Below are 14,918 nucleotides of genomic sequence, written 5' to 3' on the forward strand. Positions count from 1 at the left end.
AGTAACTGTCTCGGAGATATATGGTAGAGGAAGGGAAATATCATAAACTCAACAGTAAAGTAACTGTCTCGGCGATATATGGTAGAGGAAGGGAAATATCATAACCTCAACAGTAAAGTAACTGTCACTGAGATATATGGTAGAGGAAGGGAAATATCATAACCTCAACAGTAAAGTAAATGTCACTGAGATATATGGTAGAGGAAGGGAAATATCATGACCTCAACAGTAAAGTAACTGTCACTGAGATATATGGTAGAGGAAGGGAAATATCATAACCTCAACAGTAAAGTAAATGTCACTGAGATATATGGTAGAGGAAGGGAAATATCATGACCTCAACAGTAAAGTAACTGTCACTGAGATATATGGCAGAGGAGGGAAATATCATCCTCAAAAGTAAGGTAACTGTCACTGAGATATATGGCAGAGGAAGGGAAATATCATCCTCAACAGTAAAGTAACTGTCACTGCGATATATGGCAGAGGAAGGGAAATATCATAACCTCAACAGTAAAGTAACTGTCACTGAGATATATGGCAGAGGAGGGAAATATCATCCTCAACAGTAAAGTAACTGTCACTGAGATACATGGCAGAGGAGGGAAATATCATGACCTCCACAGTAAAGTAACTGTCACTGAGATATATGGTAGAGGAAGGGAAATATCATGATCTCAACAGTAAGGTTACTGTCACTGAGATATATGGCAGAGGAGGGAAATATCATAACCTCCACAGTAAAGTAACTGTCACTGAGATATATGGCAGACGAGGGAAATATCATCCTCAACAGTAAAGTAACTGTCACTGAGATATATGGCAGAGGAGGGAAATATCATAACCTGAACAGTAAGGTAACTGTCACTGAGATATATGGCAGAGGAGGGAAATATCATCCTCAACAGTAAAGTAACTATCACTGAGATATACGGTAGAGGAAGGGAAATATCATTACCTCCACAGTAAAGTAACTGTCACTGATATATATGGCAGAGGGGGGAAATATCATAACCTCAACAGTAAAGTAACTGTCACTGTGATGTATGGCAGAGGAGGGAAATATCATCCTTAACAGTAAAGTAACTGTCACTGAGATATATGGTAGAGGAAGGGAAATATCATTACCTCCACAGTAAAGTAACTGTCACTGAAATATATGGCAGAGGGGGGAAATATCATAACCTCCACAGTAAAGTAATTGTCACTGAGATATATGGCAGAGGAGGGAAATATCATCCTCAACAGTAAAGTAACTGTCACTGAGATATATGGCAGAGGAGGGAAATATCATAACCTGAACAGTAAGGTAACTGTCACTGAGATATATGGCAGAGGAGGGAAATATCATCCTCAACAGTGAAGTAACTGTCACTGAGATATATGGTAGAGGAAGGGAAATATCATCCTCAACAGTAAAGTAACTGTCACTGAGATATATGGCAGAGGAAGGGAAATATCTGAACCACTACAGTAAAGTACAGTCACTCAGATATATGGCAGAGGAGGGAAATATCATAACCTCAACAGTAAAATAACTTCAAAATAACAACAAAATCTATGCACAATATCAAAGTGCTTCATAAATGTTCAAGACAAAACTCTGTTCAGAACCCAAATTCAGGTACAGTACATTGTACTAGTATTTATCATATAATGGGCAGGTTTCTCGGCAGGATAAAGCCAACGGATAAAAACGATATCCGTTGGGGTCATATGCGGATAGAGATGCAAATATCAAAGGTCAAGTAGGACTACTTTCACTGTTTATAAACAAACATGGCGTCGTCCTCGTCATTCGGCGATCGAGTCAAAATTAACCATCGGGAATCTGGATAAACAACAGGGATAATTGCTATCATTATCAAAAAAACAGTCTAATATACTGAAAATCAGTGTCTAACTGTGACGTAGCTAAGGCATTTTATAAGTTTTGGCTACTTTGGAGGTATAAATTTCGAAACAATTTTGCGAGGGCGCGAGGCCTAGCCAAGGGGGATCAGTAGCAATATCTGTGCTTGTAGACCTCTGCGACTTGAAACCTTCTCCACAAATTAAAATAGTTGGATTTGGCCGAAATATGTTTGAATTGTTACCTTGTTTGGTTTTGTCGCTGTGTGTACATCTTGTAGGGTTATCTATATTATATATGACTATGATTAGGTGCTCTACCGCCTAAACATTACTAGCTCTGTTATGCAGGGACTGGGAACACGACAACACGTCAAGTACGATCCCAAACCTACGGTGGCCCATAAGGGACATGAGGTTTGTTTTTCAATATTTTGTTATCTCACTTACTGTTATCATAACCTTTTGCAAATTAACACGATTTGTCATACAAATATGTGATAAATCATGAATAAAGAAGATACTGAATCGCTGGAAAGTGAAGCGAAAATGTCAAAAACAAAAATGAAAATGTCAAAAACCAAAGCGAAACTGTCAAAAATTAAAATTAAAATACAGAAAACTATTTCCACCGCGGTGATAATATTTCCACCGCGGTGAAAACTATTTCCACCGCGGTGATAATATTTCCACCGCGGTAGAAAGTCACGTGGCATGTACAAGCCTCGTTTTGATACTCGACAGCCATTTGTAATTCGTCTGCTCTACTGGTTGCAGCGGCCGATTATGAAACGGACAGTTGATGAGGTAGGGTGGTTGACATCTATCCTTGACCACAGTAAAATGCATGATTATCTAGTATAACATGTTAGCCAAGTAGTAAATAAAGTTGATGTTAACTAGAGATACGATCTTTACCGCTGAAAATATGTGCAGGTCTGTGATACTGATAATGGTATATATATTTCCCTATAGGGTCTGCGTATTTCTCGAAGACATTGGTGTAGAAACAGCTACAGTGTTACGTTTCCGACAAAACAAGGTAAGTTACAGGAAAAATGGAAACAGTCTAAATTGTAATTATTTGGGCCCGAATTATAGATATCAAATTTGCAAAACTAAATCGCTTTCAATAATGTAAACATCTAACAAGGTACTGTTAAAGACACCACTAAACGATCACAGCTTGTTCACATAAAAAGAGGTTAAATCATTTTGGTTCGGGTTAAATCGACAGTTCTTATCACTGTAAGCAGATGTTGTTAATTATACAGTGTAGTAAACTATCGAGACTTTTCTTTACTTCAAAAGTAGTAAATATTCCTCATGCCAGTCTAAATGACTTGTTTGTATTCATTAAACTGTTCCTTTTCCCCAAATTAGAAGTTAAAGTTGTTAATTAAGATACAGTTGTTTTGGAGACAAAAATTCTTTAGATTTAGTGTGCTTGAACTTCTTTCTGCATCTTTTAATGTAGCTTTGTTGATATTTGAAAAAGAAACCCAATATTTTCCAGATACTAACATTGTTGTGGGTATGTTCTAGTCTGTTTTAAAGCTTATCAGTATGAAATTATCTATCGACTTTCGTTTCTTTACATGACTGAGAGTTATAAAGTCTACTTTGTGGTACATAGCTCTGTCAGTTCATAGCTCTAATCAATTAATAAGCGTACGTAAAACAGCGTATATTCTCGCCTCGGAATTAACTGACCATTTCAACATCGACAATTACGTGATTTAATCAAGAGTTACTATTTAAAATATATTACTTTCATCCCAGTCGCAATAGCTTAATGATAGAACGCTCGGATAAATTCCTCAAGAAATTAGACAGACTTTATGGCACGACATAGAGGCAAAAAACCTCTTTAAAGTTCCCATCACAGGGTTCGAGATAATTGAGCACTGTTCGATTTTATTATCCGCGCCAATTGAAATACTACATCATAAATAAATTGTTTCAATCGGCGCGGTTTTACTAACCACTAGCCCCTAGCGGTTAGCGTCTTGCAGTGGTAAAACCGCGCCATATGGAAACTGAGCCGCTGTACTTTTCAACATAGTTTTTCTATAGCATCTCATCCGCCTCCCTAAACGTACCCCAAACCGCGTTTAAAATTAAAACACGTTCCTGTCTGACGTATTTGAAACGTTATGCCTTAAACATTGTGAGGGAAATAACCAGAACACAACCTTGCGCGTTCGGATTACGTTATACATGTATGTTAGCTGGGTACAATAGGCTACATAACATTCAGTTTGCTGAATTTGAACGAGCTTGCAGAAATCTGATTGTGCATTTTAAAATTCATCTTAACCAAACGATCTTAACCATGATGTTTCAGGTTGACTCAGAAGCAGTATCAATATTTGGTAACTGTGACTTTCAAAAATTAGGGTTGACAGCCTTGGGGTATGTTGCGAAGCTCAAACATTTCTGTGATAGCCCGCCTTCGGCTAACACAGAGCATACACCTCCAAGTACAACCATCTCGGAAGATTTGCAAGCTGCGTCCCATGTACGGGAAAGAAGGAAGAAATTGCTAGACATGCTGAGAAGAAATAAGAGGTCAAGTAGAACAAATCCAGAGACTACAAACACAGCGGGCAGACCTAAAAAGAGCACAAGAACCATTAATATCGGTATGCGACTTCTTAATGAACGAAAACGCGACAAAGATGGCTGGAGAATAGCTAAATCAATCAAAGCCCCACTTGGAGACAAGAACTGTATTGTTATGGAATTTTCACTGGATTCAACATATGACACATTGAAGACTAAAATAGAGTCGGCGCTGTTTGTGAACGGAAATAATTCCGTTCTCGGAAATGCTACTGACTATGATTAAGAGGTCGTCAATGGAAGGAATGAAAATCTTAATGACACTCTATCCTGCAGTTTTAATTTAGGAAACTATATTGAGGAAAAAAGGATCCGGGAGCCATTCGCTTCTACCTTCTTTGCAGTCCACGGTGTCTAGTCAGTGACACTGATGGCAACAGTGGTGAGTATCATACATCACGGTTTAACAGGATCGCATACAAGATTGTTTGACGCGTTGATTGTAATTGATTTTGGTGCATATTTATTAATTTACTTTCCAGATTCAGACACAATACTTCCAGAATTTGACCTTGGAACGCCAAGTGGGGAAGTTTTGCTTCGTCGAAGGACTCGAAACCGATCAAACACCTCACCTTCCGCAAGTCAATCAAACAGATCATCGACCTCGACGTCATCAACTACAGTATACCCTTCCACCACGACTTCGTCTTCAGAATTACCCCTTGTCACAGCATCGTCAACGTTTCATCTCGCTTTCACGTCTCAGCCTCCGCTGAATCCTCTGACCATGCCACCCTCCACAGTACACCCATCAACCAACACCTCACAAAATACCGCTGATCATCTGACCACTCCACAGTACACCCATCAACCAACACCTCACAAAATACCGCTGATCATCTGACCGCTTCACAGTACACCCATCAACCAACACCTCACAAAATACCGCTGATCATCTGACCACTTCACAGGAAATAAACTGTCCTTCTGTTCCATCGACATCAATAGCAGGATACAACATGCAGCGGTAGGTATGAAACATTATCAAAGGTTATAGTCAAACTGTTTTGGGGATATAATTAGTCTTATCTTAACAAAGTGGCTGGAGCCTACTTATTGGGACAAAACATATTATAACCCGCTACAACGAAGTAGGCAGGGGATCATGATACGGCGTCCGTCCGTCCGTCTGCCCGTCCGCATGTACGTCCCGAAATCGTTTCCGGTGCATAGCTCAGAAACCGTTAAATATTTCCAAACGAACCTTTGCATGCTGATCAGGCTCATGCTCAACTGGTGCTTTTGCTATTGATGAATTTTACAGATTATTATGTTTGACGTTTCTGTGACAACAGGTTTGACTTAAGTTAGTTAACTTAGGTTAGTGTGGCTAAAGGGACTGTTTGACTAGTTTTCCTGGCTAGGGACCCGCATGCCATATTAAAATTGAGTTTGACTATTTCCTTCTATAATGTAGCAATTCCTGTAAAACAAGTCACATTTGATTACCGAATTTAATGCTGTTTTCTGATTATATTTCAGAGACTATGCCGAACTAATAACATATTCTGACTCCGAGGAAGAGTTCCAGGCGGCCATCCAGGCAAGCCTAAGTGAGACTGTGTCCACTGGAAGAATAGAAAAGTATGTGTATCTTACACAATTAAACCCATGTAGGAATACAAAAAGTACACTCTTAAAACCGTCCCCACGGCTGATCAACGAATCATATCTATGAGTGAGTGAGTGAGTTTGGTTTAACGCCGCTTTTAACAGTATTCCAGTTATATCACGGCGTGTCAGCTTAATGTGGGAGGAAAGCCCGAAGTGATGCAGGTCTAAGACGTTTACCACTTCGGTGAAACCCACGAGCACGGGTATGGTGCTGACAAACCTAGAAACATAATCGGGACGAACCGGGATTCGAACTCACAATCATAGGTTTCTGGCGTGCCAAAGGGACGCAACTCTGCACAGCGAATTGCAGCGCCTTAGACGACTGGGCCACCCGTGCCCCCCATATCTATGAGACCTGGCGTATTATGTTCAAACTTTAAGATGCGGTTGACAGGTGACATCTTAATTTGTGATAGTTGCTAGCAGTCCTTATTCCCGATCTCATGTAGTTTTGGTTATTACTGAAGGTGCCCGGATTCCTCCGAAGTGGTGATAGGTATAAGAGAGAAAGTTGCTCCGGACAAAGGAACAACGCTCCTGAATGTAGTCAGAGGAAAGGTGTTAGATGGTGCCAGTAGAGCGATCAAGCGTCCTTCTTTCGATCCACAATGTTCGCTTTCTGTTAAATTCATGGATGATGTGGGGACAACTGAAGGTGCCATTGATGAAGGTGGACCAAGAAGGGAGTTCTTTAGTCTCGTCGCAAGAGAGATCAACGATAGTCCGATGTTCTCAGGGCCAACTGGTGATAAGTTTATTATCCCGAACCAAAGAGGTAAACTGTAACAGTATCATATAAGTCCATTTATGTAGCGCTGAAATTACATATTGACAGATGCTAAGTAGGTCATTTATGTTCCCTCGGTCACCGGTCACCATACTTCCATCATACAATGGTCTGATTTCATTTTTGAATATGCAGGTGCTTCATTTGTTCTCATACATTTTAGAAGCACAAGGAAGGTTGTGTTTTGATAGTAAAGTAAACGTCTCTAATTTATTTATATTTCAGCTATGGATAAAGATCTGTACTTTATTGTGGGTGTGCTGATTTCTTTGTCCCTGGCGCATGGCGGTGCTCCACCTCGGATATTTTCGGAGAAAATGTACAGCTGGATAACACAAGGACCGAGTTTCATCAAATCGAGTATTGTTTTGGCAGACCTTCCCCGTGGAACAGACATTTACGAGAAGCTTCACCGTGTACAAACTCAATTTTGTTTCTCTTCTTATCAATAATTTCTGACTAAATCTGATGCATAACTATAGGCAAAAACAATACATTTGATTGTAACTGAACGGAGAAAACTACACGAAAGGGGCGGTATATATTTCTTTTAAAATAAACGCATTGAATTACATGTTTTGATATTGTTGTTTTAATACAGGTGAATAATGCCAATAACCTGGACGAGCTGCAGGCTGCTGCTGGAGAGATGAGCAGCTTCCTAGAAGTGGCCGGATGCAGTATAATCCTTCAGGATATGAAGGACAAGGAGAGACTCGTCCGAGCGTGTGTACAGTTCTACATGGTAGATCGAGTTCAGTCATGTATGACAAGGTAAGTGAAAGTATAATCTAATGTTTGCTCAATTCATTTATTTAATACCACCCTCATGAAAATAAACATACCTTCATCTTTTAGAATATTTATACATTCTCGTTGGAAAATAAATTATATGTCAGTGTGCTTTGTATAGATGTTGTGTATTTGAATTTTGAAATTTCATGGTTTCAGACTAAACATTGACAGTTATTACAGTATGCATTAGAGTTTTGCGAGTGAAAGTTGGAAAAAAGAATGAAATAACATTCTGGAAACATAACAATACCATCTTTATACATATGTGAATAAGCATCTTCACTAACAGTGGTTAAACGTTTCCAAATCTGTCATTGATTAAATTTTATGTTTGCTGAAAGTAATAATGCTGCTAATGTATACTCATTAGGATTAGCGGAGAAAATAATATTAAATGAATTTAATGCTCAACATTTAACGTTTTCAGATTCTTAGAAGGTCTTTCGACACTTGGTGTCCTAGAAACAGTGAGAAAACAGCAATCTTCCTGCAGTGATCTGTTCTGCAAATCCGTGGATAATCTTGGCTTGGACACCGTCACGGAACTGTTTAAGCCAGTTCTGAACCCTGAAGGTACAAACAGAAGACGAAAGGAAGTTTCCACATTGGCGTATTGGAGTGACTACCTGAGTGACGTGAAAGGTATTCAAATGAAATGAAACTTGGTATTTTTCATAAAGATTTTGATGGGGAACATACAAATGAGACTTATAATGCATTTTTTAGGTTTTACTGGTAATGTATGATTTAATATCCCTGAAGGGAGTCATTACATTTGTATCTGCAATTGGTCTTATGTTTGTATATTTAGCACAGTGCAGGCACATATGCATAACTGTAATTTTAAATTAAAAAATAATAAACTATGCCTGTTTATGGGTGTGATTTCAGAGGGGGAATCAAGACTGCAATTCTCCGACATATTGATGTTCGACACTGGATCTGAATCCATACCACCTTGTGGATTTGATACAAACCCACGACTTGAGTTTCTGCCAGATTCACCAAACATGAGATATCCAACAGCCAATACCTGCAGCTGCATTTTAAGATTGCCTGTGTCCTATGATGAATACAGCGAATTCAAAGAAAACTTTGAGTTGCAGTGTTGAATGCTGTTGGGTTTGGTATTGCGTGATAACCTTTGACAGTTGTTATCTATAATTATTGTTGACAGTAAAGAACACCTATAGTATGAGGAAGACTTTCCTATTTGATCAGCATTTTCTGCTTGAAGAAAAAGTACAGATTGTTTTGTTAAAACTACCATTACCACTGCGGTGTCTGGGAGTTTGTACACAAAGGCACGCGTCTTTAAATCGTGTTAAAACAACAACCAAAACGATATAGTAAAAAAATATTTTATATGAGGTTAACTCGCACTCGCCCGTCTTCTCCATAAGAGTAAAGGTTGGACACTTCTCTGCCGGTATGCTCCCTTGAGACCAGCTTAGAGTTTTTCAAATTGTAAATTGCAATACACAGAACAGCTTTAAAAACATTCTTTGGACGTCCATTGATTCTGGGTATTGCAATTTTTACACTTTGAAAAACTCTTAGTGGGTCTCAAGTGAGCATACCGGCAGAGGTGTTTCAGAAGTGTCCGATCTTTATTTTTTTTGTAGAAGACGGGCGATTGCGAGCTAGACTGATACGGGTCTCTTATAAAAGATATTTTTACTATGTCAGGTTTTTTGTTTGCTGTTTTGGTTATAACACTAATTTAACGCCGCGCGCCAGTGACTGTACAGTACATTTTAACCGTCGCTGATTCACTGTGTTTGTTTGGTTTTTCAGACAAGGCTCTGAACAATCTATTTATTTATTTGTTATATCAACTTCAGTGACTAATATGAATACTTTGGTTAAACAATACTCATTTCCGCAGTATTGAGAGATTTTAGACATTTTACATTGTTTTCATATCTCATGAATGAAACCAAAATGTTAAGAAAGTGAAATATTGGTGAGTAAAACGTGGGTCACCAAGTCTGGGAACACAATTTATGTTATACATTTTACGTTTTTACGTTCTTAACCGACATTAAAGAATTATTTTTGTGAGAAAACTGAATCCCCATTTACTATTCTTTGATGTACTTCCACTTTCAGTGAATTTAACATTCATTCTCCATTAAGTGGAGATTTGCTGAATTTTGACATCCCTCAGTCATCATTACTATTTTATGGACAAGTACAAATTTAGATATGTATACCAGATGTGGTTAAATAAGAATATTCACGAAAACATTGTTTTATATATTATTTGATATCAAATTATACTTGAAATACAGTCAATAACTGCATTTCTACTCTTGTCCTTCGCCTATATACATCCAAACTTTCAAACTATATTTCTCATTTTCCCAATACGCAATATGTTATTTGTTAATAGAATTGACATAGAAACTGTATTTGAACAATATTATTTCAGTATTGTCAGTTGTCTTTGACTGAGAACATTCATGAATCTGTCCCAAAAGTTATCACCAGATACGTTAAACACTTTTGAAATCGTAGTTATGATATTTGAATTGAACTCTTTACACAGTTAAATAATGCATAAACACGTGTATTAACTGATTATCAAACAGCAAACTACAGCTTTGACATGTGTGTTCAAGTAAGCATGGTACAATTAAAACTGATTTTTTTTATATCTTTGTTACATTCGTTTTTCATCATGCAGATACGTTAAACACACCAATACGGATTGTGAAACTCCTAAACCAGTTACCGATTCGATACTTTCTGACAGAATGAACAGCGAGATAAGGGTGTGGTGTATGTCCAGGAGATGTGTTGTGGATTAAAGGGCAATATATGTCGCTCTTTTGTTTATTTGTAGCATCAGATACGTGTTCATCAGATACGTGAACTGTATACATTTTATTCAGAATTTCATTGGATTACCTGCTCATTTGACCAAAGTGCGACGTAAAGAGTCGTGCACCTTCCATTCTGAGCATGTGTCTTTGAGCACAATTTTTTAAACAAATCCTATAAATATTCCATTTTGTTCGGTAAGTAATATTTTAAACTCGACGTCAAAATATTGATGGTAATATTAGGATAGGTTTTAAAAATTTAAGATCATGAACGGATCCTATATTGTATTATTACGAGCTTATGTATACCACAAACACTGAATCTTGCAGATAACTATCTGATAATTTAATTTATGTTCATCATGATCAGTCTGTTTCTAAAACATATGTTGCCAAAAAGACTTATATCTATGATATAACTGTTAGGTCGTTCACATAGTGTATTGAGATAGTTTTGATGGAAACATACTGTAACGTTTATTTATGAAGTTTCAACAAAAAACAACAGAGCATCAGATACATTAACGACGATCAGTGGTTTCAAACTCTGTTCTTTGTCAGCTTTCTGCTAAAACTCAATATTTTCTCTTTTTGACGAAATCTCTATTATCAAATTGATCTTCAGGTGTACATTTAGTGTCGTAATTTAATTCAGAACAAATACAAAAAATGTTTGACACAAGTAAACAGCGTCATGGTGAAATTCGTATCATGAGATTTTCAGAAATCATGATACATACAATTAATTGTGTTAAGTTCAGTGAGGAACGTTTTTATCTTGGTACATTTATTGGCCATTTTGAGACATTTCTGGCAAAAAGCTACAGAGGATCAGAGTTACCAAGTAATGTTAACGTATCTGATTATATAGAATATGACCGTGTTTGTTCATTCACCTGTTACTCGCCAAAAAATACCTATTTGAGTCCCCAGTAAAGGTTTTCTGAAGACCAGGTCTTTGTGATTTTATTTAAATATGAAAAGTGTTTTTAATTGAACTTTTATTTTACCCGGAGTTCCCTCTCCAATTTAATTAGAGGCTTCTTTAAAGAGTCAACTTTTTTTTACATAACGACGGCAAGGTCAGTGTGACAGTGTGAAATCCTGCAACAGCCATACAGTACAGTGAAAACTGCGAAGATCAGCTGGTACTGGCGAAACAAGGGCAGGATGCAGAAGGTGCCATGGTTCAACGTCACCAGTTTGTTCTTATTATATTATAGATGATGGTTTTTCACTTCACCTTGATACGCCCCTGAACTGAGGTTCATTATACAAAACTGGTTTCAAAGGATGATGCTTACAAAACAGAAACCTTAATTACGTGACGATCTACTGAGTCAAGTAACAAATCTTGCATTAGCACTGAAATCTGTGTTAACGAAACGTTGAGGGTGAACACAAATGCGAGTCGTTGGCGTTACAAACTGACACACGTATTATTATAAGTAACCTTTGACCAGACGCACAGTGGATACGATCGTAATAGGAACTATATCACCTGTCGGCTGAATCTGAAATGAGTGAGTGAGTATGGTTTTACGCCGCTTTTAGCAATATTCCAGCAATATCAAGGCGGGGGAAACCAGAAATTGGCTTCACACATTGTACCCATGTCGGGAATCGAACCCGGGTCTTCGGCGTGACGAGCGAACGCTTTAACCACTAGGCTACCCAACCGCCCGAAACTGAAATGAGTTAACACATATATGGAGGTCATATTTACTCCATAATACAACAATATGGTTATCGGTTGAATGGTTTTACTATTCCAACTCATTTAAAAGTTTTTGATCAACTAGTTAACACTGTGTGTGAATATAACTTGGGAAACGATTTACCAGTTGGGATGTCAGGGACTATTTGATAACCGGGCGTTTGTGCAATCTACACGAGACGCATTTACAACTTGCAAACATCGTACAGCAAGCATAGTAATAGGAAACATGTACAAAATGATAGTCACATGAGATAACATTATTTTGTATATATAACATACGTGAATTTCATTTCAATCAGCTGATGGACCGGAGCCTCTGCACATGACAATAATCCCGTGACTCCGGAAAGTCGAAAACCTCAATGCATAGTAGGGACACTCATTATGTACGTGTCACCTGTGGACTCTGGTATGACTACGAGTATTTTCTATGTGATTGCACGCACGCTGGTTCATCAAATTAAAAACCAGACGTTATTTTGGACTAGGCAACACACTATTCAACTTTATGGGTAACAAAGCTTTGAAAATACAGATAGCTGTCCACATCATGTGAAGTTGTACATGTAACAAAACGCAGAATGGTGAAATACATAATAGAAGGATTTTCTCTGTTGTGACAAAACGTCAAAGTAGCACTAAAGAAACACCAAACCATCTATCCGTGTGTTAAGTTTTGAAATTAACTTTAACACAATGTATATGCCACTTAACGTGCATCAAGTGTGTCCAGTATGTACAGTGAGTATGTGAGTATCAGCCTCACTGATGTTCCTGGGCATTTGCAGATTCTCCTCCTCCATCATTACCTTGAATAAATCATAAGCCCTGTCGTTGCATTCGGGTTCATCTGCTGTCAGTGCCTCTGCAAGGGGCAATAGATCAACCTCGTTCAACTGTCTAAGGTAGTCGCATGCACCGTACATCTCTGGAAAGGTATACATGACGTCTGGTTTTCCATGAGGAGAAGTGATGTTTCTGGATTTTCTCATTGGATGAGTATTCCAAAGTTGAACCGTAAGGTTTAGTTCCTTACGCAATAACTCCATATAGCAAAATCTTGCACACTTGATCGACATATCTGAAGATGTGTCCATAATGCCATTGTCGACTAGCTCTTTGAAGTGATTGATCCAGAAAGCCATCCCCTGTTGCTTGAACTTACTCCACCATGCTTCGATCCTCTGATTCGCCGTTGACTTCCCATACAAAAAAGTAGTTTGAAGGCGGGCTCTGCTGTCGCCAAACGATTCCCTGAGACACTCTTGCATTATTTCTACGTTAACATTTTCTGTGCCTCTATATATCTGCCCGTATAACATAAGGAATCCCTCTCAATGACATAATTGTACTGACAAAGTTTGTACATATTCCGTAAGGGTTTTTGTTTGACGCTGAAACTTCTAACCACAGCACTTTCCTTGAAAACACATCGATGCAACCATGTACACTGAAACCGTATGGTTTCAATTTATCCCACCCGTCAATGTGCCAGAGATAGTTGGGGCCTTTCACACTATAATCTCGTCGTCTCAGTCTCCTCTGACGCCTTGACAGTACACCATCAAAATCCAATATCTTCAATACTGAACGGACAGTTTCCCTGTCAGTCACAATCCCATGTACCTGGTGCAATCGTCTATGCATAGATCGGTAACCCAGAGTGAAAGCACTGCCTCGGAGTTCTTGTTCAATGGCGCCAATTACAGTCTCTACATCATCTTTAAACTTTCTTCGAGTCAGCTGTAGATGTCGCAGAATTCTCTTTAAGTGTCTAACGCTCACATTTATGTCATGAAGGACACATAAAAACATGGTAATCTCTTTGTAAGAGAAGCCTAAATGAAAATAACGTTCAATTAGTTCATCTCTGTCTGTGGATTCTGAGCCAAAAGGCATGTAGTTTTCAGGAATAGCCATCTTAATGTTTGTGGAGCAGGTACAAAATGGCCGTCACTCCAAAACGAGGTTATCATTGTCACGTGACTTTCCACCGCGGTGGAAATTATAGAGAAAGGAAACTTGAAAAACTCAAGAAAACTATTAGAAAACTATTTCCACCGCGGTTGAAATATTATCACCGCGGTGGAAATAGTTTTCACCGCGGATGAAATATTATCACCGCGGTGGAAATAGTTTTCACCGTGGTAGAAATATTATCACCGCGGTGGAAATAGTTTTCACCGCGGTTGAAATATTATCACCGCGGTGGAAATAGTTTTCACCACGGTTGAAATATTATCACCGCGGTGGAAATAGTTTTCACCGTGGTAGAAATATTATCACCGCGGTGGAAATAGTTTTCTGTATTTTCATTTTAGTTTTTGACATTTTCGCTTTGGTTTTTGACATTTTCGTTTTGTGTTTTTGACATTTTCATTTTAGTTTTTGACATTTTCGTTTCGTTTTTCAGCGATTCAATATCTTCTTTAAACATGATTTATCACATATTTGTAAGACAAATCGTGTTAATTTGCAACAGGTTACGTTAAATGTAAGTGAAATATCAAAATATGGAAAAACAGACTCCATGTCCCATATGGGCCACCGTACAAACCGGAAGTCATTTTCGCCATGCGCACGTTGAGAAACACAAACAGGTAACCGTTTTGGAAAATGTTTACGATGCATTTAAGCTATTATATGGACTTTGCCATAAGTGCAATATGAGGTATTATTTTGTGAATGTTTC

The 14,918-nt window shown here is 38.2% G+C and overlaps 1 protein-coding gene across 2 annotated transcripts; it reads left to right on the forward strand.

The window, feature by feature from the left end:
- Positions 1 to 3,815: 3,815 nt before the first annotated feature.
- On the forward strand, positions 3,816 to 10,575 carry LOC124114415 (G2/M phase-specific E3 ubiquitin-protein ligase-like). 2 transcript variants are annotated; one of them, XM_046474972.2, is made up of 7 exons: positions 3,816 to 4,858; positions 4,959 to 5,446; positions 5,962 to 6,063; positions 6,564 to 7,299; positions 7,485 to 7,657; positions 8,106 to 8,320; positions 8,570 to 10,575. In XM_046474972.2, exons 4-7 carry the CDS (start codon positions 7,111 to 7,113, stop codon positions 8,788 to 8,790), a joined length of 798 nt encoding a protein of 265 aa, XP_046330928.2. In that variant the 5' UTR covers positions 3,816 to 4,858; positions 4,959 to 5,446; positions 5,962 to 6,063; positions 6,564 to 7,110; the 3' UTR covers positions 8,791 to 10,575. The 2 variants fall into 2 exon arrangements, with proteins under 2 accessions (XP_046330928.2, XP_048238922.1); XM_048382965.1 differs by having other exon boundaries at positions 3,816 to 5,446.
- The last annotated feature ends 4,343 nt before the right edge of the window (positions 10,576 to 14,918 follow it).

This window comes from Haliotis rufescens, unplaced genomic scaffold (assembly GCF_023055435.1).
Source record: "Haliotis rufescens isolate VD_foot unplaced genomic scaffold, xgHalRufe1.0.p SCAF_42, whole genome shotgun sequence".
Classification (NCBI taxonomy): domain Eukaryota; kingdom Metazoa; phylum Mollusca; class Gastropoda; order Lepetellida; family Haliotidae; genus Haliotis; species Haliotis rufescens.

Excerpts from the sequence above, each read along its gene's own strand:
- LOC124114415 (XM_048382965.1), top strand. The coding sequence starts at position 7,111 with ATGGATAAAGATCTGTACTTTATTGTGGGTGTGCTGATTTCTTTGTCC. Across the intron at positions 7,658-8,105 it reads GTTCAGTCATGTATGACAAG|ATTCTTAGAAGGTCTTTCGA; the intron begins GTAAGTGAAAGT and ends TAACGTTTTCAG. Across the intron at positions 8,321-8,569 it reads CTACCTGAGTGACGTGAAAG|AGGGGGAATCAAGACTGCAA; the intron begins GTATTCAAATGA and ends GTGTGATTTCAG.